We start from the raw sequence: 23,733 nt of genomic DNA on the forward strand, positions 1-23,733 counted from the left end.
CATATTTACCTTGGACATTGTAAAATTATTTATAAAAAAATTAATTCAAATACCCTTGTATTTGATTTTTACGTAACGAACATTCTAAACCACATTTTGCCGTTTCTATCAAAATATGGTTCTAGTAATTTTAAACATAAACTAAATATGCACTTACTAGCTAAATATAATTAAGTTTGAGAGATTCAAAACAAATACACTTCAATATGTCAATATACTGGTTTTACCAAAAAGAAAATATATCAATTTATTAAGAAACGAAACCAAACATTTATTATGGAGGAAAATTCATTAGAACTGATTAAAAACATAATAATAAAAATTTAACATTAAAATACTTAAAATTAAGTAATGTTGAAATAAATGTAATTAATTTAATGTTGAAAAATAAAATTAAGAGTTAGTATGAAAACAATATCACTAAGTTAAAAATGGAATATGGTTATACCTTTAAAATTACCTGTTTAAAACACCTTAAAATATTTATTGAAAATTTCAAGAAATTAAGAAAGAATAATTAACATGATAAAAAATTAAGAAAAAAATAATTTTGACGGGGAAGGTTGCAATAATATTATAATACATACATTTTTCTTTGTGGGATTTTTTCTCTTGGTCCCATATAACATATACATGGTACCATATATATATATATATATATAGCCATATTATATTATTTATAAATCAAAAACCATGGTAATAATTTTTCATATTCTACGGGGACAACGCACCAGCTGCCTCCAGCTGTTAGTTTTCCCAGATTATCATCAAGTCAATAGACAAATCAGATCATAGGATCATTAACCATATGAAAAAAAAAAACAAGAAATAATTAAATGGCTTAATTGATTTGCAGCCTCTCATCTGTGAGGGGAAACACTGATGGGGAAGTGCAGGTTTGAACCAGGAATATGAGATAGCAGGGACACTTGGCTTTACACGTACTTGCACGTGATTAGCCCTCGATCTCCTTTGCTTCTTAATCATGATTCCTCAACAGCCACGCGTCATTTTCATTAACCAGAAAAAAAAAATGAAACATTAATTAATTAATAGTAATTGTCCTCTCACAAAACTCCATTAATTACTACATTATCATTTAATCAAACTACGCATGCACTTATCCACTAGTACTGCGATGCCCAACTTCCAACAATTAGCGAAGAAGGAAATGATTAATAGCCACAGAACAAGCAGCGCATAATAGGAAAAAAGATAATCAATAATTGAAGGATGTTGCGCCCCAGTGGAGAATGTACAAGACTGTGTTTGGATGCCTGGAAATTAAAATCATCATCATGATGAGGTTTCTTTGGCATCCATTAGTACCGTGTGGGGACACACAGGCAAAATTATTTCTTTTCCCTCACATTGATTAACCATCATTGACTCTGCATAGCCCGCACGTTTGATAGAATATGAGTAATAATAATCTCTACATTAACATTTCTGGCTTCTAATTTGAATCATCATGATGATATATAATGCATTTTCAGGGGAAAAAAACATATCATCACTGAAATAACCTGCCTGGACCAGCTTCTAGTTGAACAGTATATCACATATCACTTATGGCAAAACAAATTAAGAAGTGGATTAAATAGCGTAACCCCTCAAGAGTTGTAGAGTTAAACAAGTTGGCTTATTAGTTAGTGGGGCAAATAAATCGACCCATCTATCTCTCTGTAAGTCATGGGTTGTCTCATGTAATTTTTAATTAAGTTAAATGTTTCGGATTTATTTGATCATAATAAAAATATTTTTAAGGAAAATCTCAACTCAATTCACCAATTTTGCAAGTTAAATCGGCTATCTAATCATGCTTAACCCATTTTAATGGCTTTATATATATTAAATATTTTCCTCAAAGTAATTAACTGATTCTTAACTTATTAGGTTTTTAGGTGAAACCGGAAATTCAATTTAGTATAAATGAGCATCAGTATTGCAAGTATCTTAGCTTTCTCTTCTCATAATATTTAAAAAGAAAAAATATCACCGATTCACTAATTTCCAAATTCATTAATTCACTATCCTGGTCAAAAAAGGAAATAAATAATCATTCTCTACACTATGCCAACTAACCAGGGGAATGAACATTCGGTCAGATAGAAAAGGGGCAGGGGGGGATTTCTAGATAAGGAGAGACGTGTGCATCACACATGCATGTATATAACATCCAGAAACTGAGAAACCCAATTCAAATTGAAATTAAACAAAAGTAATCATCACAATATAACGAAGTTGAATATGTATATATATGAGAGGTCAATTGTCATTTTTTTCCCCTAAATTGTAAAATATTCAGATAAACCATAAATGGAAGTTTTCAAAATTTTCATTAAAATTTCTGGAACTAAACATTTCAATGCTGTGGAGAGAAATTAAAGCTTCTCTTCAGCAGCCTCCAAAATAATTCTCTCTCTATATACCTGCGTTTGTGTGGACATATATGTATACATATTCTTTTGCATCAGCAAGGGACCTGACCGATGACGAAGAAGCTGTACTAATAACAAGCCAAGACATCCAATAGAATTGCCAAGGACGAGTCATCACATATATAATTAATAATCTACCCCTTATATATATACACACTTGCTCCATCTCCCACCCAAGCATATATACATTTGACGCGCACAGAGAAGACCTACTTTCTTTTGCTTTTCTCCCACTAACACAAAAAGACTCACCCTTTTGCTTTTCGTGTTTTTGGATTGTTGTAGATCTGCAAACATAAAGACCACCGGCGATGATTCAGGAACTGTTGGGTGGTTCTTCTGGTTTTATATCAACTGGTGACAACAGGAAAATCTCCATTAACGCAGCTCGTGCCGTTCTTGCACCTCCCATACCATCTCCTTCTCTGCCTACTTCCGCCGCCGCAGCTGCCACCACCTCCGGTGCTGCTGCTTCTCCTGCTACCGCCACCTCGTCAAATTCCGAAAACCAGAACTTGAGGTGTCCGCGATGCGATTCGTCAAACACAAAATTTTGTTACTACAACAACTACAATCTCACCCAGCCTCGCCACTTCTGCAAGACTTGTCGCCGGTACTGGACCAAAGGAGGTGCTCTGAGAAACGTTCCCATCGGAGGTGGTTGCCGGAAAAACAAGAGCGTCAGCGCATCATCCAACTCCGTGGCGGCCAAGACGAGTGTTGCTGTGGCTAAGATGAAAACGGCTGCGTCTGAGCTTGGAAGTAGGTCAGGACTTGATGGCGGCGGCTTTGACCATCAGGAACTTCCGGCAAGCCCGATTTTGTGGGGCTCGCCGCAAAATTCTCATCTGTTGGCGTTGCTGAGAGCTAGCCAGAGCCATAACCCTAACCCTAGCCCTTGTGCAAACAATCCCATGCCTAATATTGGTGTGACTGTGAAGGAAGAAGGGAACTTGATGAGATCCCACATGGTAACTGGACCAGGGGGCTCTAGTGGCCTTCTGAATGTTCCTCCAACCTCGGGCTTTGATCCTTCCCTTGGCCTCACTAGCTCTTTCTGGAGAAACAACAATCTCGATCATCAGCCAGCAGCTCATCAACCACAAAATGGAGGATTTGTATTCGGCGAGCACCAAAACAGTGGGATCCAGGAACTCTACCAGAGGCTCAGGTCCTCATCTTCAGCCAACTATTGCAGTGACGACTCGTCATCGCTGTTTCTAAGCAACATGGCTTCTTCTTCTTTATCATCATCTTCCTCTGTAGCCATTGTAGAGTCAACTCAAGCTAATGGGAGTGGAATTGGATTGGGGTACTGGAACCAACCTCTTTTCTGGTCTGATCTTCCCACGACCAATGGTGCACATCCGTAACCATACCATATAATTTCTTTTATTTAAGTGTTTAGATTTATTTTCTTCCCATCAGAAATGCTTTGTATTTTAGGGTTTGCTTCCACTATGGTTGGTTGGTTTGGGTGGTATAATATGAATATGGCTGTAGCATGTTCTTCCTCTCCTTTTTCTGGGTTTGTTTGCTTAATGGCGTGTTTAATTAGTTAAACTCCCGTCCAGAAGGACCAGGGAGCGTTAGAATTGAATGGTACAAGCGGAGTGTTTAATTTATTCTCAAGGCTGGCTACTCAATAGTTTCCAGATCTCTTGATTTATCGATCCGAATCTCTTTTCTTCTTCTTTTGCTTTTCAACTTTTTTTCCTCACTCTCTCTCTATATCTGTATATATTTGTTGCAGCTTCACTATATAATCTCAGTTCCTAGCTATTTCTAAAGCTATATTTTATACGAGAAAAAAGGTAAATTGAGGCTTTGTTTCTGTAGGAGAATCTATCATCTTGGTAAACTCGGAAGTTAATCTAGGGTTTCAGATTTGAGGTATAATAAGAAGTGAACATAGTGGGGGCGCGTGTGGTGGGTAGCATATGCAAAAGATTTTGTTTGTTGCGAGAAATCGATGAATGTAAAGTTAAAGCAGCCTTTGGAAAAGAGTTTCCTCAAACAGCTTATTAGATTATTGTAAGAATCTCATCCTGCAGCCTTATGACATGGAAGTGTGAAGACTGAAGACTGAAGACGTACTATCCCCACGGTTTAAATTCGAATTAATATAATTAATCAATAATTAAGTATTAGACCCCTTAAAATCATGCTTGAAGTGGCCAGATTATCTTAATTCTTCTCGATAAATCAATTAGTTGGGTCAACGTTTATGGGGTAAAGTTGCAAGAACTTGAAACGGCATGTCAGGCTCCACTTGGATCCTTGAAAGAAACGACTAGCCTACGCCTAGATTGAAATGATGGCTTAAGAGTTAAGACTTTAATGAGTGTGGTAGAGTGGGATGAAATCAAATGATTTGAACATATTAATCATTCATTTTCTAAAAGCTAATATGATGAAATAGAAGTTGGTTCCGCCGCTCCAATTTTCAAATCAATTCAATTTGTATCGTTTCAGATCGGTTATTCGGATTTTTTTTTAATCTTTTTTCCTCTTTAACCTTCTTAGTTGGTCTTCACTTTTGGTAGCCCGAGCCTTCTTTTAACCTTCTTAGTTGTTTTTCTCTTTTGGTGGCCAGAGCCTTCTGCAGTTGTTTAATATTTTCATTAATATATAACCATCTATACAATAGCATTCAAAGTTACAGCCGAGCAATAGTAAATAAATACTCTTCTGATCCTAAATGTAAGACCTATTTTACAGTGTAATTTACATTATAAAATGGGTCTTACATTTAAGAACGGAATAGTACTGCATATATTCAGAAAAAAAATAGTACTAATAAACTACATATATTAAAAAAAAAAGCAATACTAATAAACTAACATGAATCTTTAAGTTCGATTTCGGTCGAAAATTTGATATGTGCGTTTAGCTGAGAAGTTACTGGCAACCGTGCTGCGAAAAAAAAAATTACGGGAAGCGAGTTATAAAAGTGAAATGAAAACTTCATTAATTTATTATGATTACAAGAAATAATCAAATTGAATACAACAAGAAGGAAGCATAATAAGCTGCAACATCGATCGGAAACCCAATATCTCTTTCTCGGTAAATTTGTAGACAGTTACCCTCTAGTAACTGGAATCTCTAAAAGAAAATAATCAGAATGAATTCAAAGTCACACACAAGCTAATCAAGAAGAAGTAACTAATAAATCCTTATGTAACTAATAATTAATAACTATCGAATTAACTATTGGGGCTTCGCTTTGCCACAAAACAGTGCATTAGGAGGAATATCAGCCTCAGTGTAAATGCTATTCTCATCGTTGTACACTTTTAGATACAATTCCTGTCCTAAGTATCGGTTTGGCCATACAGTAGACCTCAGATTCCACATTCCCTTGTTGTCCAAAGGTACCAGAATGGCCGTCCAACCCTTCGGATACACCTATATATCCATTCATTCGTTCAGAAACCAAGCCAGTGCGTCAATATATATTATATGTATAATCTAAATCAAAACACTAAAATCAAAGAAGCTATTTTTATTGTGAGTTTCACTCACCTGAACAGTGTGTCTGAAAATACCATCAACCAAGTTGTAGCGTCTCCTCAAATCAGGTTTCCACAGGCCAGAACCGTACCTGATCAACATTAAGATTATTCAGTAGCTAGTATAGACAATTCGACTATGAAGGATCATTGATAGTGGGATGTCTTATTACCCGGCAACAAAGAAGCTTGCTCCATCCATATGCCAAGACTGGAGAGCATAGTCGGTGTTCTGGAAGATAATTTCGACAAAGTCATGAAGGGTGAATCCTAGGACCGAGGTGCCGAGAACAGCAGGAGTATTAGGAGAAGGAGGGAAGTCTCTGATGGTGTTCAAGTTAAAGACACCGGATATGTTGAACCAATCAGCAAGCTTCAATGGGGTGTCTGGATTTACGTAGGAAATTCCATTCACAGCAAATCGCTGCTTTCCATCAATAATGACTTTGGAATTTGCCAATACGACTGTCCTCGCAATTGGAATGGTTCCATAGTGGTATGAACCTTGTGGGTTAGGCCGGGCTGCATTTGCTGTCAGATTCCATCTATCCATACGTACACACAACAACAAAGACACAATGCAATCAGAAAAACATATAATTAGGGGTATGCGCAAATTTCAAAGATAAAGTAATTTTCTAATAAAAACCAAAGATTTACTTTGTATTTTCAAAGGAAAATGAGAATACCTGATGGTTCTGGCTTGCTTCATGGAGCCATGGAAATAGAAAGATGGGGCGCGGGGTAATGGGCCGGAGAGCTTGGTATTGGACCCATCATAACGAAGAGTTGCTATAGCAGTGAGGTTTTTCCTAATGAAGCGGCTTGAAGCCACAATGTAGTAGTCTTTTGGTGGCCCATCAAGAGTCACCAAAACTGTCATGGATTGGCCCACATGAACATCCAGTGACTCGTACATTTCCTGCATCGTGTGTGACCCTTCAACTTCAATCAGCTTCATGGAATGCCCTTCAATCCTGAAGTTTATTGACGTTGCTATCCCCACATTCGAAATCCTCAACTTGTATGTCTTCCCTGAAAACAAACAAGTTCATTCATCTCTCATCATTCATTTTTTTCTGAAAGGGGGGAAATACTGATGCAGAAATCTAGGAATAAGAATCCGGAACAAGCTAAGATCGGTTACCTGGTTGACCGGTGAATACGGCAGTGGATTGTAGGCCGTTGATGAGAAGAGCATCGGGAAAAGGAAGAATGAAACCGGCATCCAATCGTTCGGCGAGGAGCTTATGGCTGGTCTTGAACCAATCGGAAACGAGGAGGGTAAAGTCACCGGCAGGTTTGTCGTAGGGGATGGAAATCACAGACCTTTGGTTAATGTTGAAGCCACCAAAACCCCCAGCCACCCTGTGGAGTTTAGTGGATGGGAAATAATTATATGTACCAATTTGATCTTTAACTTGGAACTTGTAAGTCCAATTGCTGTTTGGAGGAATTGGGCAGTTTGTCCCAAGCACTCCATCTTGCCATGATGTCCTTCTCTGTTGTATTCCATTCCTGTAGAGCACACACATATCCCTTACGTTATTAATTTGGATAATGCTAATTACTTCATCTTATTCTTAATTAATAGAGCCCAATAATTTTTAATTTGAATCTGGTCCAGATGGTAAAATCGAGGACTAACCATGTGATGAGGAAAGGCTCGTCCAGCTTATTGATGACATTCACGATGATGTTGTTATTGGTGACGGCTTCAATGGTAGGGCCTGGAAATTGGCCATTGATGAGAATGCCCTGGTCATATAAATTAATTCAGATACTTTTCAATTCCAGTAAGAAATTTATTACACAAAACACACAGAAATAAGAAAGCAAAAGCAACCTGTTGAGGAAAACCCAGAGGATAAATTGTTCCGTAAGTCACTTCCCATGTGAAAAACAAATACGGATCTTCAGCTCCAACACGAAGAGCACTCAAGCAAGCCAAAACTCCAACAAGAACCACTTGGAAAGTGGCCTGCTTCATCTTATATTTCCAAAGTAAATTGCAGATACTAGCTCCGGCCTGAAGAGCCGAAGAAGATGAATGAGAAAGAGAGTGGTGAAGTGAAGGAGCTAGGACGGAGATTCTTTGTATTTATAACTATATATATATATATATATGCATGGAAGAATACGTAGAACAAATTTGGCACAAGCATGCCAGAGTGGAGGCAATGTGCTATAGCGGATTTCGTGCTCATAATAATTATTACAATATATGGGTGTACTTCATTAATTACTTGAACGATCTTGTACATACCCTAATAGCCAGTTCGCATTCACAGTTCTCACAGCTAGCTGGTTTCTATGACTTGCATATAAAGTAAACCAAGTACCAACCAATCAAAACCGCGCTCGTAGCTATATTTTAAAGCAAATTATTTCACAACTTTATGAATTGAGTATTAGGTTGCTTTTAAGTTCGGGCTGTCTTCTTTTGTGGGAAATGTATATATAGAAAGCACAGCATTATCTAGAGCTCCGGATGCGACGCAGACGAAAGCGGATCTTCATTTGGATTTATTTCCTTCCATGAATTTGAATTTGAATTTGAATTTAATGCTCATCTTATTTCCAAATGATCTGTTATTATTATTAATTACAGGAACCTGTCTTTCTTTTTGTCTCTCCCTTCATCAAGAGATTTGTAGAGTGCAATTTCCGGGGCCCAGAGGAATGTTGCAGGGGAACATACTGTGAATGGTTTCATTTCATCAGATTTTTTCACTCTAAATCTCCATCTTTTTTTTCCCCCCAATTTAGAGATCACAAGCTATTGGCTTACACTCTTGAATATCGATTTCCAGCTTCTATTATACTTTATTCATTGTCATTGGGAAATTAAATGGTAAGGATAACTTGCTCCAAGAGACTGCAATTTGATAAGTCTAAAATTTTGTGAGGGTAAAGAGAGGTTTGACTTACAATAAAGAAAGAAAACCTGAATTTCAAAGGATTCTATCATGTGCAAACAATTATTGTCGAAATTAAATAATGCTTTTATTTATTTAGTAAAATACTTTGTGAACAAATTTAAAAAAGATTTATTACTTTAAGGTCCCGTTTGGTACGAAGCATTGAAAATGAGGGACTGAGATTGGGATTGCAATTGAAAAAAATCATTAAAATAGTACTTAGCATGAGTAATTGTTTGTTATATGGGATTAGAGAAACCCATAAAGGTGGGATTGGGGAATACCACTTCCCCTCATGGTATTCTCCAATCCCACATATATGGCTTTGGCTAATCCCATATATCAAATAATCTCTTATACTAAACACTCTCTTAGTAGATTTTTTTAATTGTAATCCCAATCCCAATCCCTCATTTTCAATGCTTCCTACCAAACGCAACCTAAAAGTCAGAGGTTTACTTGTGTGTATGATCTAAAATTTTAAGGTTGTGAATAATTTTGCCCGGAAAATTCTTTTAAAAAAAAGAAGAAATCCATCTAATTAAACAGTAAATATGACCAGAAAGAATACTTATTAGCCAGTAACGTTGGCAAGCAAAAAATATAAAAGAAATAAACTATTTTATTTCCAGTTTATAAAAAAAACTATCTCTTATATGTGATAAAGTCAACTATATAGGTAGAGAAGTTTAATGGATGGCAAAGTCAACACCGAGTTGAGAGAAGAACAATGTAGTCAACATAATAAGGAGAGGCAATGAACTTAAAGTAAAGGCTTGAGATGCCAACACCAGATCTCATGTATGGGAATTTCACATGGTGGTGGCCTCGTACGCTGCAACTTGCTCTACTTTATATATTTGGAAAAATTATAATAAAGTCCTATATAAGAGAATTAAATAAAAAAAATATCTTAAAATCATCGAAGGTCTCAACAGACCTCATTGCAAGAGATTTTATTTATTTAATTACTAAATTGCTCCTTTTTTTTAAGTATTATTAATAATTAAAAAAATAGTCGTTAACAACTTAAGGTGTAACAATTAAAAACTATCATAATAGGTTTTAATATCACATTTTCTCAACGCATTACAAAAATATAAGGTATGAGTTGTTAATATCTGATATGATAGTTGTTAATTATTACGCTTTAAATTGTTAATGACTGCACTTTCTGTTGTCAATGCATACTTTAAAAAAAAAGATAAAGATAATTTAATAATTAAACAAATAAAATCTCTTGTAGTAAAATCTCTTAGGATTTTAGAATAATTTGATAATTTCAAGAGACCTTTGGTACTTAATGCTCTTGGGTGAGATCTTATTGCAATTTTTCCTATATATCTTACGGTTAGCTGGCAACAAAAATTATATATTTTACAAATGTAACATGCTAGCTCCAAGAAAAACCAAAGAATGAAACGTGCACTATAAAAAAACACTTAATTAATGATGAAAAATAATTTATTACCTCCAGTCCTTGCACTTTTAATTGTGAATGCATACTTTAAAAAAAAAGATATGGACAATTTGGTAATTAAATAAATAAAATCTCTTGCAACAAGGTCTCTTGGGATTTTAAAATAATTTGATGATTTTAAGAGACCTTTTGTATTTAATTCTCTTGAGTGAGATCTTGTTACAATTTTTCCTATATATTTTATGATTAGTTGGCAACAAAAAAACAATTTTTTACAAATGTAACATGCCAGTTCCAAAAAAAAAACACCAAAGAATGAAACATGCACTATAAAAAAAACATTTAATTAATGATGAAAAATAATTTACTACCTCAGGTCCTTAGTATATGTAAGAGTTTGTTTAACTTTTATTTTGTTCCTAAATATAAGACTCTAATTTATCTTCTCTCTTATATCTATCTATTTCTTCCTAAGACAATCCTTGTAATAATGGCTTTATATCCAATATATTTGATTAGTAATGATATTTTAAAAAAGACAATACTTGTTTATTATGAATAACTAACTTAATTAATTTTTTTAATCTATTTAAATCAACCAACTAATTTTTATATTAAGGAGCAAAAATAGTAATCATTAATTTCTGACGGCTTTTTGATGAAAATTTTGTTGTCAATTTCGTCACCAAATATACTTGGCAACGAAATTCTGTCTCTCTCTTTTTTTTTTTTTTTGCCCTTTCCGGGTCTTTGTAGTGATGCGTCCGTAGACGCTACTATATAGTGTTTGTGAAGGACACAAAGCCATATGCCCATATCCGTATTCTCTCTCCCTTTGTTTTTTCATATGGAAAATGTTCGCCCACCCGCCTCATTTCATACATTGGAGCATAAAGCTCAGCCTCCTCAATAAAAAGAGGTGTGAAATGCCATTGAGCCAAGAAGTTCTTGGCTTTCTCCCTCTATATGTGTTTTCGGGATGAAAAAATCAAGTTAACTATAGATCTCTGTTAGATTCAGAGTCTCTTCCAATATATCTCTTTTCTTTGCTCTAAAAATTTGATTAGAAAAACTACTTTTAAAAAATATTTTCACGCATGTCGATACAACTTGTTTTATGTATTATAAAATTACTTTTAAAATTATAATTTAATTTTCACTCAAATACTCCCTAAAGCAACTCCCTAAAGCAAGAAAAACAGCGTCGACCGGAGGAAGTCCCAGGTTTGTTGTCACTTTGAGGGAATGACGGTTAAATCTTAGAAAAACCGAAGTAACGATAAATAGGTTCTTGTAAAACAATTGTAAATTCAGGAGTTTCAGTTATAAAAAAGTGATTTAACTTTTATATGTAACTCTCAATTGGTAACTGAAATTCTCAGTCCAAAAAAATATTGGTAACTGAAATTCTTATTTTTAAGGGAAAATGACAATTAGGTCCCACTCAAAGAAATTAAATACAAAAAAATCCCTTGAAATCATGAAATTATTTTAAAGTCCCAAAAAAAAATTTGCATTAAATTTTATTTATTTACTTACCAAATTACCTTTTTTTTTTAAGTTTGCATTGACAACTGAAAGAGCAGTGGTTGACAACTCAGGGTGCAAGGATTGACAACTATCGCGGCTGGTTTGACAACTTATGGTGTGATATGCTGAGAAAATGTGTTGTCAAACCAGTCGCGATAGTTGTCAATCCTTGCACTCTGAGTTGTCAACCACTGCTCTTTCAGTTGTCAATACAAATCTAAAAAAAAAAAAAGATAATTTGGTAATTAAACAAATAAAATTTATTACAAAAAAATCCCTTGAGACTTCAGAATAATTTCATGATTTCAAGAGACCTTTTTGTATTTAATTCCCTTGAGTAGGACCTAATTGCAATTCTCCCTATTTTTAATTGTTTGAGTCGTTATTTGCAATTTTTTTTAAGTGAGAGTCTAATTGTCATTAATTTAACCTTTCTGGTACTTAAATGTCATTCATCTTTACTCTTTTAATCCTATTTATATGAGAGACTAGGGCTGTTTTTGTTTTTAATAGAAGTCAATGTAAATTTTACTCCTAATATAGTGTTAAGTAGACTATTATTTTCTTGGGCTTTTCATTAAAGTATGTGCATATACACACATATATATTAAATAAAGGTAAATTAAATTTTAAGATATAGTTAATGAGATTTTTTTTTAATTGTTAACAATACCTTTTAAATGGGATTAGAGAAAGATCATTTTAGCCAATATTCTTCTTTTTCTTTTTTGCCAATTATTCTTGAGCTTTGTATGATGTATGTTTTAAAAACTATTCTTACAATTTTTAATTTTCTTTCAAGGCACATGTATTATTCTATGGGAGAAAGCATATTCGAGTGACTATCGAGCATTAAATGTTAACATTTTTTTTTTGTAGAAATTCAAATATTAATTTTTCACGTTATGAAAGATTTCTTCTTTTTTTTAACTAAATTCAACCGTCACTGGTTACAATTCTTAATTTTTTTTTCCCTGATGTAGTTTGAAAATTAAACCTGCAATTTTTTTTTTTAGAAAAAAAGAGATACACATAGAGAGGCCAAGAGCCCACATCAACCCTGTCCAGTACCCGTGCCACAGGTCCATATCTCTCAATTCACCCTTCTAGGCCCAATGTTGAAAATGTAAAATAAATTATATAAATATCACTTATTGTGATCCTGTCGGTCTAATTATGAAGGTATTTGGATAAAAAACCAAACCATAGTTTTAGAAGTAATTTTACGGTATACAAAATAAATTTGTAGAGAAATTTATCTTAATTTGTAGAAAAGTGCTTTTAAAAAGAACTTATAGGAGAATCCAAACACTCCCTATATTATATTTCGTTAATTACTTCATTAATATATCAATACATGAAGATGAAACAAATGAACACTATTGTTGGCCCCAAAAAACAAACACTGTTTCTTAGTACTTTTTATTTTTCCATGTTCACTAATTAATTTATTTTTTGAAAATTACATAATCATAAAAATCTTCTACATCCCTTCGAGGAAGTCAACGGCTCAAGACTAGTTTATTTCAAAATATAAACTCTATTTTTCACCTTGGACCTTAAATAAAGGAGAAATTAATTTAGTTTTAATAACTGTAATGCTCTTGATTCTTTTTTAAGGGTCAATACATATATTTCATCGATAATATTTATAACAGTGTACATTGAATTTTTCTATTTTTATATTTCTTTTCAAATTTAATTTTTTTATTGTTAAAAATAGACACTTTAGTACAAAATACAAATGAAAGGAGAATTATTCTAAATAAAAAAAACATTTTAATTGAAAGTTTTGACTTTAAAGTATGAAAAGATACAATTCGTTTTTCCGAGTAGATAAGGCATATTTCTCCCATAAACTTTATAAATTAAATTAACTCTTCTTTTACCAAAAAAAAAAACTCTTCTGTATGTGTTTTCCCCCTCTAATGTTTCTCTTAGTCAAGCTCTCATGACTATCAAATACACCAAAAAGAATAAAGGGATGATGCAAATTAAGGGTGATGTCCAACAGCTTTGCCGCAAAGGAGAGCATTGCTGGGAATATCATACTCATTAGCAAGATTTTTCTGTGCATCCCACACCCTCAGATAGAACTGTTGCCCAAGATACTGCCTTTCCCATATTGCTGACCTCATATTCCACATTCCTTGGTTGTCCAGCGACACCAATATTGTTGTCCACGAGTTCGGATATACCTACATTCATTTGAACGATCACTTCCTGAATCACCATCCTCAAGAGGATTCAAAATTCAGTTTCTCTTAAGAATCATAATCAGTTCAGAACTTTGTTCATTTACCTGAGCAGTGTGTCTGGTAAGGGCATCCACTAGATTATAGGTGCTTTTCTTGTCTGGCGTCCATTGGCCTGAACCGTATCTGTATTTAATGTTGCAATGAGCCTCATTAGAATTCCTTGAAGCTCACTGAAAAGTGAAAATAGGTACTCAAGACAGGAGATTGAAGAGAAAGAACACATACCCAATTACCCAAAAATCGTAACCATCAAGATGCCAAGACTGTAATGTGTTCTCGTTGTTCTGGAAAACAATCTCAAGAAAATCATGGAGAGAAGATTGGAGGACAGAGGTAGCTATGGAAGCTGGACCATTGGATGGAGTGACTTGCATTTTATCCACGCTGAAGATTCCCGGGATGTTGAAGTGATCAGCAAGCTTGAGAGGGGTATCAGGGTTAACATAAGAGACCTTGTTAACAGCATAACGTAGTTTTCCGTTTATCAAAGGAGCTGAATTGGCCAACACAATCGTCTTTGTCGGAGTGATCTTCCCATAATGGAATGATCCTTGTGGATTAGGCCTAGCAGCATTTGCTGTCAGATTCCATCTGCAAGAAGGAACGATTAATTTCAGACCATGTATATGTTTCTGTTACGAAGGCCAAAGCATGAAAATATCAGTTCACAAGTTGCATATTTTTTATTAGCTAATTGATAACTAACCTGTAGGTTCTAGCTTGCTGCATAGACCAATGGTATTCAGAAGGGGGAGGGGCAGGCAAGGGTCCGGAAACTGGGGAGTGAGAGTTACTGTAGTGTAAAACCGCAGTTGATGTGAGAACTTGCTTTGTAAACCTTGTTGAGGCAACAATGTAGTAATCTTTTGGAGGCTGATTTAAGGTTACTAATACAGAGACTGATTGGCCAACATGAATGTCAAGAGAGTCATATAGGTTCTGGACAACATGCGATCCTTCAACCTCAACAAGTTTCAAGGCATGGCCCTGAATTCTGAAGTTAATTGAGGTCGATAAGCCCACGTTTGAGACCCTGAACATATAGGTCTTCCCTGAAAGCAAGGACGGCTACTGTCAGTGAAAAAATATTTAAGTTTGATTATCATTTTTAGACAAAGCCCGATTGTCTCCTCTCAAAACACTAACCGACCTTGGTCCCCAGAGAAGGTTGTATGAGTCTGGCCATTTATGAGGAGGCCATCAGGAGAGGCAAGAGGTTTTCCCGAATCCAACGTTCCCCTTAATGTCTACTAACATCAAGACAAGAAGTTCAAGGGATTGTGAGCAAGATGTGAGGTCATCATATTGAGAAATGCATTATCAGTTTATTAGTAAGACATTAGAATCTAGTCTGTTCCAAAACTGTTTTTCAGGTGATTCCGCAACAATGAAAAGGCAAAAATGTCATCTTGCTTACCTTGTGACTGGTCTTGTACCAATCTCCAACGAGTAAAGTAAAATCTCCATCAGGGTTAGGATAGGGAATAGGGATGACGGATCTGTGATAGACATTGAGTCCACCAAACCCTCCAGCCGCTTTGTGCAGTTGAGTTGATGGGAAGTAGGAGTAGGTTCCTATCTGATCCTTGGTCTGAAACTTGTACGTGTAATTTGAGTTTGGAGGAATTGGGCAATTGGTTCCCAATACACCATCTTGCCATGAATTTTTCCTTTGCTTAATGCCATTCCTGTTTCACAACAATAATCTTAATCCTTATTCTCCAATATCTTGTCAGACTCATGGCCAGATAACACGAATAAGAAATTATAATGCAGATCTCTAAGAATAACAGCATTAGCCAACTACTTCAGCCGTAACTCAAAATTTTCAGGATCAAACTGTATTGGGGAAAAAAATTCATCCACCAAGATGCAACCAAACGGTGGCAACTATAATTTGAGGCTCATTTCCACGAATTTCAGGAGATCTAGTAAATATGAAGAGTGATGAAAATACGGCGTCAAAGATTCAAGTCTAAACAACTATTGCATTAAAAAAGCTGTATATGACAACAATGCCAGCTTCTGTTCGATCATTTCTTTTCCATATTGTTAAATTTTGACGCGATTCATTCAGAGACTTGAGAAAACATAGATTCCTTAGGGCCCAAGTAGTGATCAAATCAAAGGGATGTAGCAAGAACATATGATACAGACGTGTCAACAAAAAGGCGGGAACTTCTACTTCTTTAAACCCATTGCAATAAACAATGCAGATGTAAACAGAGAAAAAGAAACTAACTCACCAAGTGAGCAGAAATGGCTCGTCCAGCTTGTTGATAAGGTTGAGAACGACATTGTCATTAGTTACCAAGTCAAGTCTAGGACCAGGAAATTGTCCGTTGATAAGAATAACCTTCAAAAAATCAAACGTCAAAACGTAAGAAATCCAAATATTCCCTCATATAGCCATACACACACACACACAAGTATCAAATATATAGATCTTAGATCTCTTATCCAATAATGCAGATAACTCACCTGCTGAGGAGCACCCAGAGGAGAAAGAGTCCCATAAGTCACAGTCCATGTGTAGAACTTATATGCATCTTCTGCTTTCACCAAAGATACACCCAGAAACGCCAAAACAAAACAGAACAGATGTAACAAACTAGTGCTTCCCATTGGGATCTAAACAACAAAAAATATCAGAATCAGTGATGAGCACACTGATACGTTGCTAGAACTAGATAGATCGGGGTTGCTGTCCAGTTTCCAAAGAAGGAAACGAAATGAAACGGACCAGATCTGGGTTTTGCGGAAACTGTCACCCACTACAATAGCGGTGAAATCCACTTGAGCAGTTAGGTTTGGAAAATTCATTATATAAAAAATTGAGGGCGGGAAAAGAGACAGGGCCCAAGTCGGTGCGTGACAATTCATGATTTGAGGGCAAAGAACAAAAATGAATTTTTTATTTGCTGCTTTAAGAAGGCAAACTGTCCAATAGATGATATTCGGTGCTGTAAACGCGTTTTCCTGCATTGGAATTCGGTTGGTACCTCCGCTCTTCAATTGGAACCTTCCCCCCAACAGCTACAGAAAGCTTTTAATTTTGAATTACTCTGAATCCTTAATTTTCGCCATTGATATCCTTTTATGGTTTTTTTTATTTACATATCGAGTTCTGCTTAGCTTGAAATGATCATTTGCTTAACCCAGTCTTCACACTGATGAGAATTTAGCATTATGTGAGGGTGTGGTATGTAGGTCAGTTAAAATATACACACATAAGTGCATAAGCAGTATACGTAAAGGTAAATACAATAAAGTATTTAATTAACCTTGCAATCATACCGCATTAGAGGCAGAGTGAGATGAGTATGTAGTGGTGACGGACTGACAGGTTTGCCGACAAGGTTCTTTATGTTGGACTTGCTACTATATTTAATAATATTAATGTTTGAATCTGTGAGCCTCATAAAGTATACAATATAGCGCCACTCAAATTTTGTGTTTATAATAAATGGTTTCCTTATCTAAACAGAGCATGTGCCACAATCTTTGAGAGGGAGATCTGTTTTAAAGGTCTTTGGGATTTACAAAGATCAGGATCATCACTATCCATAGGTCCCAAGGAAATGGCAATCCATGCTGCTTGATTTTCATTCAGAACGCTGTGCCACACAGGGATGTACTCGTGTGGCGGAAGCTTTTTAGAAACCAAGCAACATAATTCTCAACAAGAGGCAATTATGATTGATCACGTGAGAGACAGAGTCCACCCCAGAAGGAGTTCATTGCTTAAATTGCATCAGAGAATAAAGGAAACCCATTTGGAGAAGAAGAAGAATACCACAGAGACCGCAGTTTGTGAGACTTTGATGATGAATGAGCGCGGATTACGTTGAACTTTGTCGCCTCAATCAACTGGATCCAGAGCATGCCTAGCTGCAAGATTTGACCTCAGACTTACCCTTCTTTTTCTTTTTGTCTGGTTAAAGATTGCTAAAGACAAGGTTGGGATCGCCAAACAGCTGCACACCATATCCATCAAAATGCGCGCAACCCATATGTTCCTCCAAATCAAACTTAACTGCTGGCCATCCAATCCAACATATTTACAAACCAAGTAATTAGTTTTATATGAGAGTCTTGTTCATACAAATAGTTTACATGACTAGAATACGAATAATTTTGATGTGGTACAATTTAACTGCAGCAGGAATAATTTGATTATACACCTGATGGCTCTTGGTGGCTTTTTAAAGCTTCCTATTCCAAAAGACGACAATTTTTTTTTTTTTTTTGAGGGGATCAAAGGGAGGGAAGTCAAAGGGGATAATTAAAAGGGGAACAGAGCAATTGTTTTTCCTTTTCGTCCATTCGTCTGCATGTGCAGCCACTTGTCCTGAATCATCGTTCATTGAGTGTGGGGGATTTTTGGCTTCATAAGTCTCATTACTATGGACGACTCCTAGCAACGGTGGATCCGTGGCGCAATGGTAGCGCGTCTGACTCCAGATCAGAAGGTTGCGTGTTCGATTCACGTCGGGTTCAATCCCCGCTTTTTTGTTTCCTGGTGCTACCTCATCTGGCACTAAACTCTTTTCTTTTTTTTCCCCGACTACTGACAAATCAAAGGTTGAAGTATTTGACCACCTTGTAAACCTTTTCAGTCTTTTTGTTTTTAATACTACCTCCGGTTATTAATACAAGATTCCGTTTAATTTTTATTTTAGTCTTAAATATAAAACCCCCATTCACTTTGTTTCTTATATTTATACAATTTTTTTTTCTAAAATAGTCCTTCTAACAATAATAGTTCTAGTTAATACATTTGATTAGTAAAGATATTTTAAGAAGAATAACACCTATTTAGGACAAATAACTAATTTAACTTACTTCTTTAATCTCTCCAAATTAGTGAACTGGCTCTTATAATTAGGACCGGAGGTAGTAACTCACAAGTTACTTTAAATTTAGGATTACTTTAGGTCAAAAGCATTAAAGTTAATGCTTTTCAGATTCAAACTTGTAACATTTTCAATCTTTTGCTGCTGAAGAAAATGTATCTTTAAGAGATGATATGGTTACAATAATGTATGATTTCATAAAACCGAATTAGTTGTGATAATGAGCGGGTTATTGACAACTACTGATCTGCATACTGTAACACATGAAAGCAAACATAACTGTTTGGAAAAATTGATTATGACAATATCCTTTTTCTTCCATTATGAATTTGATTTCTTTTTAGTAATGCTAAATAAGGTGTTGTAAATTAAACTCATCCTTGACAAGAAATAAAAAAGCAAAGGAAAAAAAAATTGAATCAGTGATTAAACAGGAGGAGCTGCCACTTCAATTCAATGAATGGATATTGAGTGTAGTAGTCATAATGACATATTAATATATTTAATTACACATCATATATTTATTACAAATATCAAATTCAAATAAAGAAATAATAAAAATAATTATAAATAAAATAAATAAATATAATAAGTAAAATGTGATCTTAAAAATTCATAAATATTTTACATTAGTGCCCCTGCTTGTAAGATAAAAATAAAATAGTTATAAGATGTTACATGTGTATAAGGTATACATCTTGCTATCCATGCAAAGCCGCAAAACGATTCACTGATGTCACCAGTTTTGAATCCATCAACCACACCGTTTCTTGATTTTCTCATAATTTCATGCCAAGCCATTATAAAAAGTCTATGAGTTAATGTGTAAATTTGTATTAGAAGTTTTCATTTAGGAGCATTAGGTATTTAGAAATTTTTTTGAAGCAAATTTTCCTTGCAAGTTTAAAAATATAGTAATATTGTCTCTCACCATTAAAAATATTAACGGTCAGTATTACTATTTTAACGATTAATACCAGTTTCTTAATGACATGGAACAACATTGCTACGATTTTAAATTTTTGTGACAAATTGGTCCTTTAAAAAACTTTTAAAGAACGTGAATGAAAACTTTTAGGACAAATTTGCATCTTAACTTTAAGTTATTAGTTTTCATTCAAATTAGTCCGATCCAAATTTACATACTATTATGTTAATTAAAATAGCAAGAAAATGGACAATGGAAAAGCCGTTGGGCCTGATGGTATCCCTATTGAAATTTGGAAATGTTTGGGCGATGAGGGGGAGGTATGGCTAACCAAGCTTTTTAATGAAATTCTACGCTCTAAAAATATGCCGGATGAATGGAGGAAAAGCATTTTAGTTCCTATTTACAAGAATAAAGGAGACATTCAAAACTGTGCAAGCTACAGGGGGATAAAACTTATGAGTCATACAATGAAGTTGTGGGAAAAAGTGATGGAATATAGATTGAGGTTGGAGACCTCTATTTCGGAAAACCAATTTGGATTTATGTCAGGGAGATCCACATCGGAAGCAATCTATTTACTAAGGGGGTTAATAGAGAGATATAGAAGTAAAAGAAGAGATTTACATATGGTTTTTATTGACCTGGAAAAGGCTTATGATCGTGTGCCAAGAGAAGTATTGTGGAAGGTTTTGGAAAAGAAAGGTGTACGGGTTGCGTATATCAAAGTCATACAAGATATGTATGAGGCGGTAACTACCAGTGTAAGGACGCCTGGGGGGAGACAAAGGACTTTCCTATTAAGATTGGCCTACATCAGGGATCCTCTATGAGTCCGTACTTGTTCAACATTGTTCTGGATGTTCTAACTAAACCTGTTCAAGAAAGAATCCCTAAGTCCATGCTCTTCGCTAGGGGTGGAAACAGGCCAGGCCAGGTCAGGCCTCACCCTTAACAGGCCTGGCCTGTGGTGAGGCCTGTTGGCCTGAGCCTGGCCTGCGGCCTGTGAAAGGCCTTTTAATCGGCCTAAGCCTGGCCTGTAATCAGGCCTGGCCTGGCCTGTGGCCTGTTAAGAGGCCTGTTTTTTTAATAAATTTTAAACACACATAAATCAATTCAAAATTATAATAATTCAACCTAATTGATCTAAAATACAAACAAAAAATATGAAATTATCAAATTAACACAATTTGTAAAACATGTCTCCTTAGGTCCAAAAAAAAATCTAATATGAAAAATTATTAGAAAACATAATTTCATTTTGATATAAAAATATCACTTCATCCTATCTCTAGTATAAAAATTAGTTGATGACTAGATCTAGTTTAAAATATGAAACATCCTTAATCCCTTTTATATTTTAAATTTATCATTTATTCAGACTAATTTACTAACAAAATGATATTTGATCTTGTTGTTACACATGGTTGTTTTTTTTTTAAAAAAATATTACAGTTATTATAATTTATTTATTTATTTATTCAAATTAATTAAGTAACTATTATAATAAGAATTAGATTGAGCACACATATACACGGTCTAAAACATAATAGGTCAATTCTCTCTCTCTCTCTCTCTCTATATATATATATATTCTATAAGCATGGATCAAATAAATGAATGATGCTTTTTTTTTTTTAAATGCACTTATGTTTTCTTTCTCTGTTTAAATATGTGTCATTATACATATATCAATTATTTTTATTATAGAGAATAGAAATGAAATGTCGCATGCAATAGGCTCTAGATAACACGTTTATGTGGATGGAGTTTTCTCAATTAACCAATTAGAATAACAAAATCCCTTCTATCAATTTATAATTTTAACATAAAAAAAAAAAAAAGATAACAGGCCCAGGCCGCCTGACAGGCCTAACAGGCTTACTGTCAGGCCTGAGCCTGGCCTGATAAAGCAAACAGGCCTTTTTACAGGCCTGAGCCTGGTCTAATATCTAAATAGGCCAGGCCAGGCCAGGCCATTTACAGGCCAGGCCACAGGCCCCTGACAGGCCGTCTGGCCTATTTCCACCCTTACTCTTCGCGGATGATATAGTTCTTATGGCGGAATCAAAAGAAGAGATTAACACTAGTTTGGAGTTATGGAGAAGGACTTTGGAGTCGAAAGGTTTCCGTTTGAGTAGGAACAAAACAGAATATATGCATTGTGATTTTGGAGGGAGGCAAGGTAATTGGGATTTGGAGGTGAGGATGGGAGAGCAAATTATTCCTCAAGTATCAAAGTTTAAATACCTAGGATCCATTATACAGGAGGATGGGGAAATTGATGGAGACATTTCTCATAGAATACAAGCTGGCTGGTTAAAGTGGAGGAAAGCTACCGGAGTTATTTGCGATAAGAAGGTACCTGAGAAACTTAAAGGAAAATTTTATCGGACTGCTATAAGACCAGCTATGATGTATGGTAGTGAATGTTGGGCAATAAAGGGAAAACAAGAGCACAAAGTCGAAGTAGCAGAAATGAGGATGTTGAGATGGATGTGTGGTCATACAAGAAAAGATAAGATTCGAAATGAAAAGATCAGGACAAGAGTCGGTGTGGCACCTATCCAAGAGAAAATGGTTGAAAATCGCTTAAGATGGTTTGGACATGTGTAGAGAAGGCCTTTGGAGGCCCCGGTGAGGAGGGTGGATCAAACAAGATGGAGTCCCATAAAAAGAGGCAGGGGAAGACCGAGAAGAACGCTGAATGAGGTCATTGAACGAGACCTCCTAATCAACAACATATCTAAGGATTGGGTTGTTGACAGAGCACGATGGCGTCGTGTGATTCATGTAGCCGACCCCACCTAGTGGGATAAGGCTTGTTGTTTGTTTTATGTTAATTAAAATAGCAACGTCATAAAAGGAAACATATTTTATTTTATTGATGTATTTATCATGTCTTTATTCTAATTATTAAATCATCTTTAATTTTCTAAAATTATGTTTAAATGGTTAACAATGTGTCTTGAACGTCAAAAAGCAAAAGAAGTGAGTGGAAGAAATTGTGATGGTCAGATGAGTTAACATTATGTTTTGTATTGACGTAATAATCAACCGGCCGTCTTAGCTCAGAGGTAGAGCGCGTGGCTTTTAACCACGTGGTCGTGGGTTCGATCCCCACAGACGGCGAGAAGATGTTTGTTGCTTTTTTATACGTGCCAACTCCATCAGTGGACACGTGGGTGAATGGCCATCATTAGATGTGTCTCACATTTTGATTATTCAGAATGTGAAAGTTCAATACTGGGATTGAATCGTAACCGTTCAGAACGAGAAAGTTGATGGATCTTGAATGAAGTTATCCTTGTGAGCGTGATTTTTCCCCTTTAGTTTAGAGCGAGGTGACAATATTTTAGGACTTAAAGATTATGAGCTAAATTAAATTTCATATGCTTATTAATAACTTATTCAACATTAATTAACAAAATAACTAATATAGGTTATTGATATCGAAAAGAGCTCTGCAAACCTGAAAGAGGATCATTATATCGAGAATCTTAATATATATGAAAATTTTCATAATAAATAAGATAGGAAAACCGATCTGCCCAATTTCCTGCTTAATTACTAAAAAACATAGTCAAAGGTCACAATAGTTTCTCATTACGGCATGTCTAATTTTCTTAATTAGGAAGGTGTAAGAGCATTAAATTCATTTTGGATGACACCAAAGGGCTTTAATTTGACATAGATTAGTGTAGTTTAACCTTGCATTATATTCTCAATATCCAACTTAAATCCGCGCATAAGTCTGTAATTTTGATGAGTCAAAAAAGAAAACCACCTTAAGTAATTTATCAACCATATAGGTTAGGGCAAGGCTGGAAAACTTCAGCACATTTTCTTACTTGAGGATCATTA

The 23,733-nt window shown here is 35.2% G+C and overlaps 3 protein-coding genes and 2 non-coding genes across 5 annotated transcripts; 3 read left to right on the plus strand and 2 right to left on the minus strand.

Moving 5' to 3' along the window:
- Positions 1-2,614: 2,614 nt before the first annotated feature.
- LOC114719133 (dof zinc finger protein DOF1.1-like) lies at positions 2,615-4,134 on the plus strand. The gene has a single exon (XM_028904592.1). The coding sequence runs from the start codon at positions 2,753-2,755 to the stop codon at positions 3,812-3,814; it is 1,062 nt and encodes a 353-aa protein (XP_028760425.1). The 5' UTR covers positions 2,615-2,752; the 3' UTR covers positions 3,815-4,134.
- A 1,252-nt stretch (positions 4,135-5,386) lies between these two features.
- On the minus strand, positions 5,387-8,009 carry LOC114719159 (L-ascorbate oxidase homolog). Its single transcript, XM_028904623.1, has 7 exons — positions 7,803-8,009; positions 7,605-7,714; positions 7,104-7,474; positions 6,646-6,991; positions 6,130-6,501; positions 5,970-6,048; positions 5,387-5,852 (listed from the first exon to the last, which is right to left on the minus strand). Exons 1-7 carry the CDS (start codon positions 7,944-7,946, stop codon positions 5,655-5,657), a joined length of 1,620 nt encoding a protein of 539 aa, XP_028760456.1. The 5' UTR covers positions 7,947-8,009; the 3' UTR covers positions 5,387-5,654.
- Positions 8,010-13,727: 5,718 nt separating this feature from the next.
- Positions 13,728-16,864, minus strand: LOC114719135 (L-ascorbate oxidase homolog). The gene is made up of 8 exons (XM_028904594.1): positions 16,567-16,864; positions 16,332-16,441; positions 15,503-15,773; positions 15,236-15,332; positions 14,792-15,137; positions 14,311-14,676; positions 14,130-14,208; positions 13,728-14,025 (listed from the first exon to the last, which is right to left on the minus strand). The coding sequence occupies exons 1-8, from the start codon at positions 16,708-16,710 to the stop codon at positions 13,822-13,824; spliced, it is 1,617 nt and encodes a 538-aa protein (XP_028760427.1). The 5' UTR covers positions 16,711-16,864; the 3' UTR covers positions 13,728-13,821.
- Positions 16,865-18,513: 1,649 nt separating this feature from the next.
- TRNAW-CCA (transfer RNA tryptophan (anticodon CCA)) lies at positions 18,514-18,585 on the plus strand. Its single transcript has one exon. It is a non-coding gene; the product is annotated as a tRNA-Trp (tRNA).
- Positions 18,586-22,929: 4,344 nt separating this feature from the next.
- On the plus strand, positions 22,930-23,001 carry TRNAK-UUU (transfer RNA lysine (anticodon UUU)). Its single transcript has one exon. It is a non-coding gene; the product is annotated as a tRNA-Lys (tRNA).
- The last annotated feature ends 732 nt before the right edge of the window (positions 23,002-23,733 follow it).

This window comes from Neltuma alba, unplaced genomic scaffold (assembly GCF_004799145.2).
Source record: "Neltuma alba isolate B1F8T4 unplaced genomic scaffold, ASM479914v2 tig00011895_pilon, whole genome shotgun sequence".
In the NCBI taxonomy this organism is placed as follows: Eukaryota; Viridiplantae; Streptophyta; class Magnoliopsida; order Fabales; family Fabaceae; genus Neltuma; species Neltuma alba.

Excerpts from the sequence above, each read along its gene's own strand:
- LOC114719133 (XM_028904592.1), top strand. The coding sequence starts at position 2,753 with ATGATTCAGGAACTGTTGGGTGGTTCTTCTGGTTTTATATCAACTGGT.
- LOC114719159 (XM_028904623.1), bottom strand. The coding sequence starts at position 7,946 with ATGAAGCAGGCCACTTTCCAAGTGGTTCTTGTTGGAGTTTTGGCTTGC. Across the intron at positions 7,715-7,802 it reads CTCTGGGTTTTCCTCAACAG|GGCATTCTCATCAATGGCCA; the intron begins GTTGCTTTTGCT and ends TTATATGACCAG. Across the intron at positions 5,853-5,969 it reads TTTTCAGACACACTGTTCAG|GTGTATCCGAAGGGTTGGAC; the intron begins GTGAGTGAAACT and ends ATGGATATATAG.
- LOC114719135 (XM_028904594.1), bottom strand. The coding sequence starts at position 16,710 with ATGGGAAGCACTAGTTTGTTACATCTGTTCTGTTTTGTTTTGGCGTTT. Across the intron at positions 15,774-16,331 it reads GAGCCATTTCTGCTCACTTG|GAATGGCATTAAGCAAAGGA; the intron begins GTGAGTTAGTTT and ends GTTGTGAAACAG. Across the intron at positions 14,209-14,310 it reads TACGATTTTTGGGTAATTGG|ATACGGTTCAGGCCAATGGA; the intron begins GTATGTGTTCTT and ends CATTAAATACAG.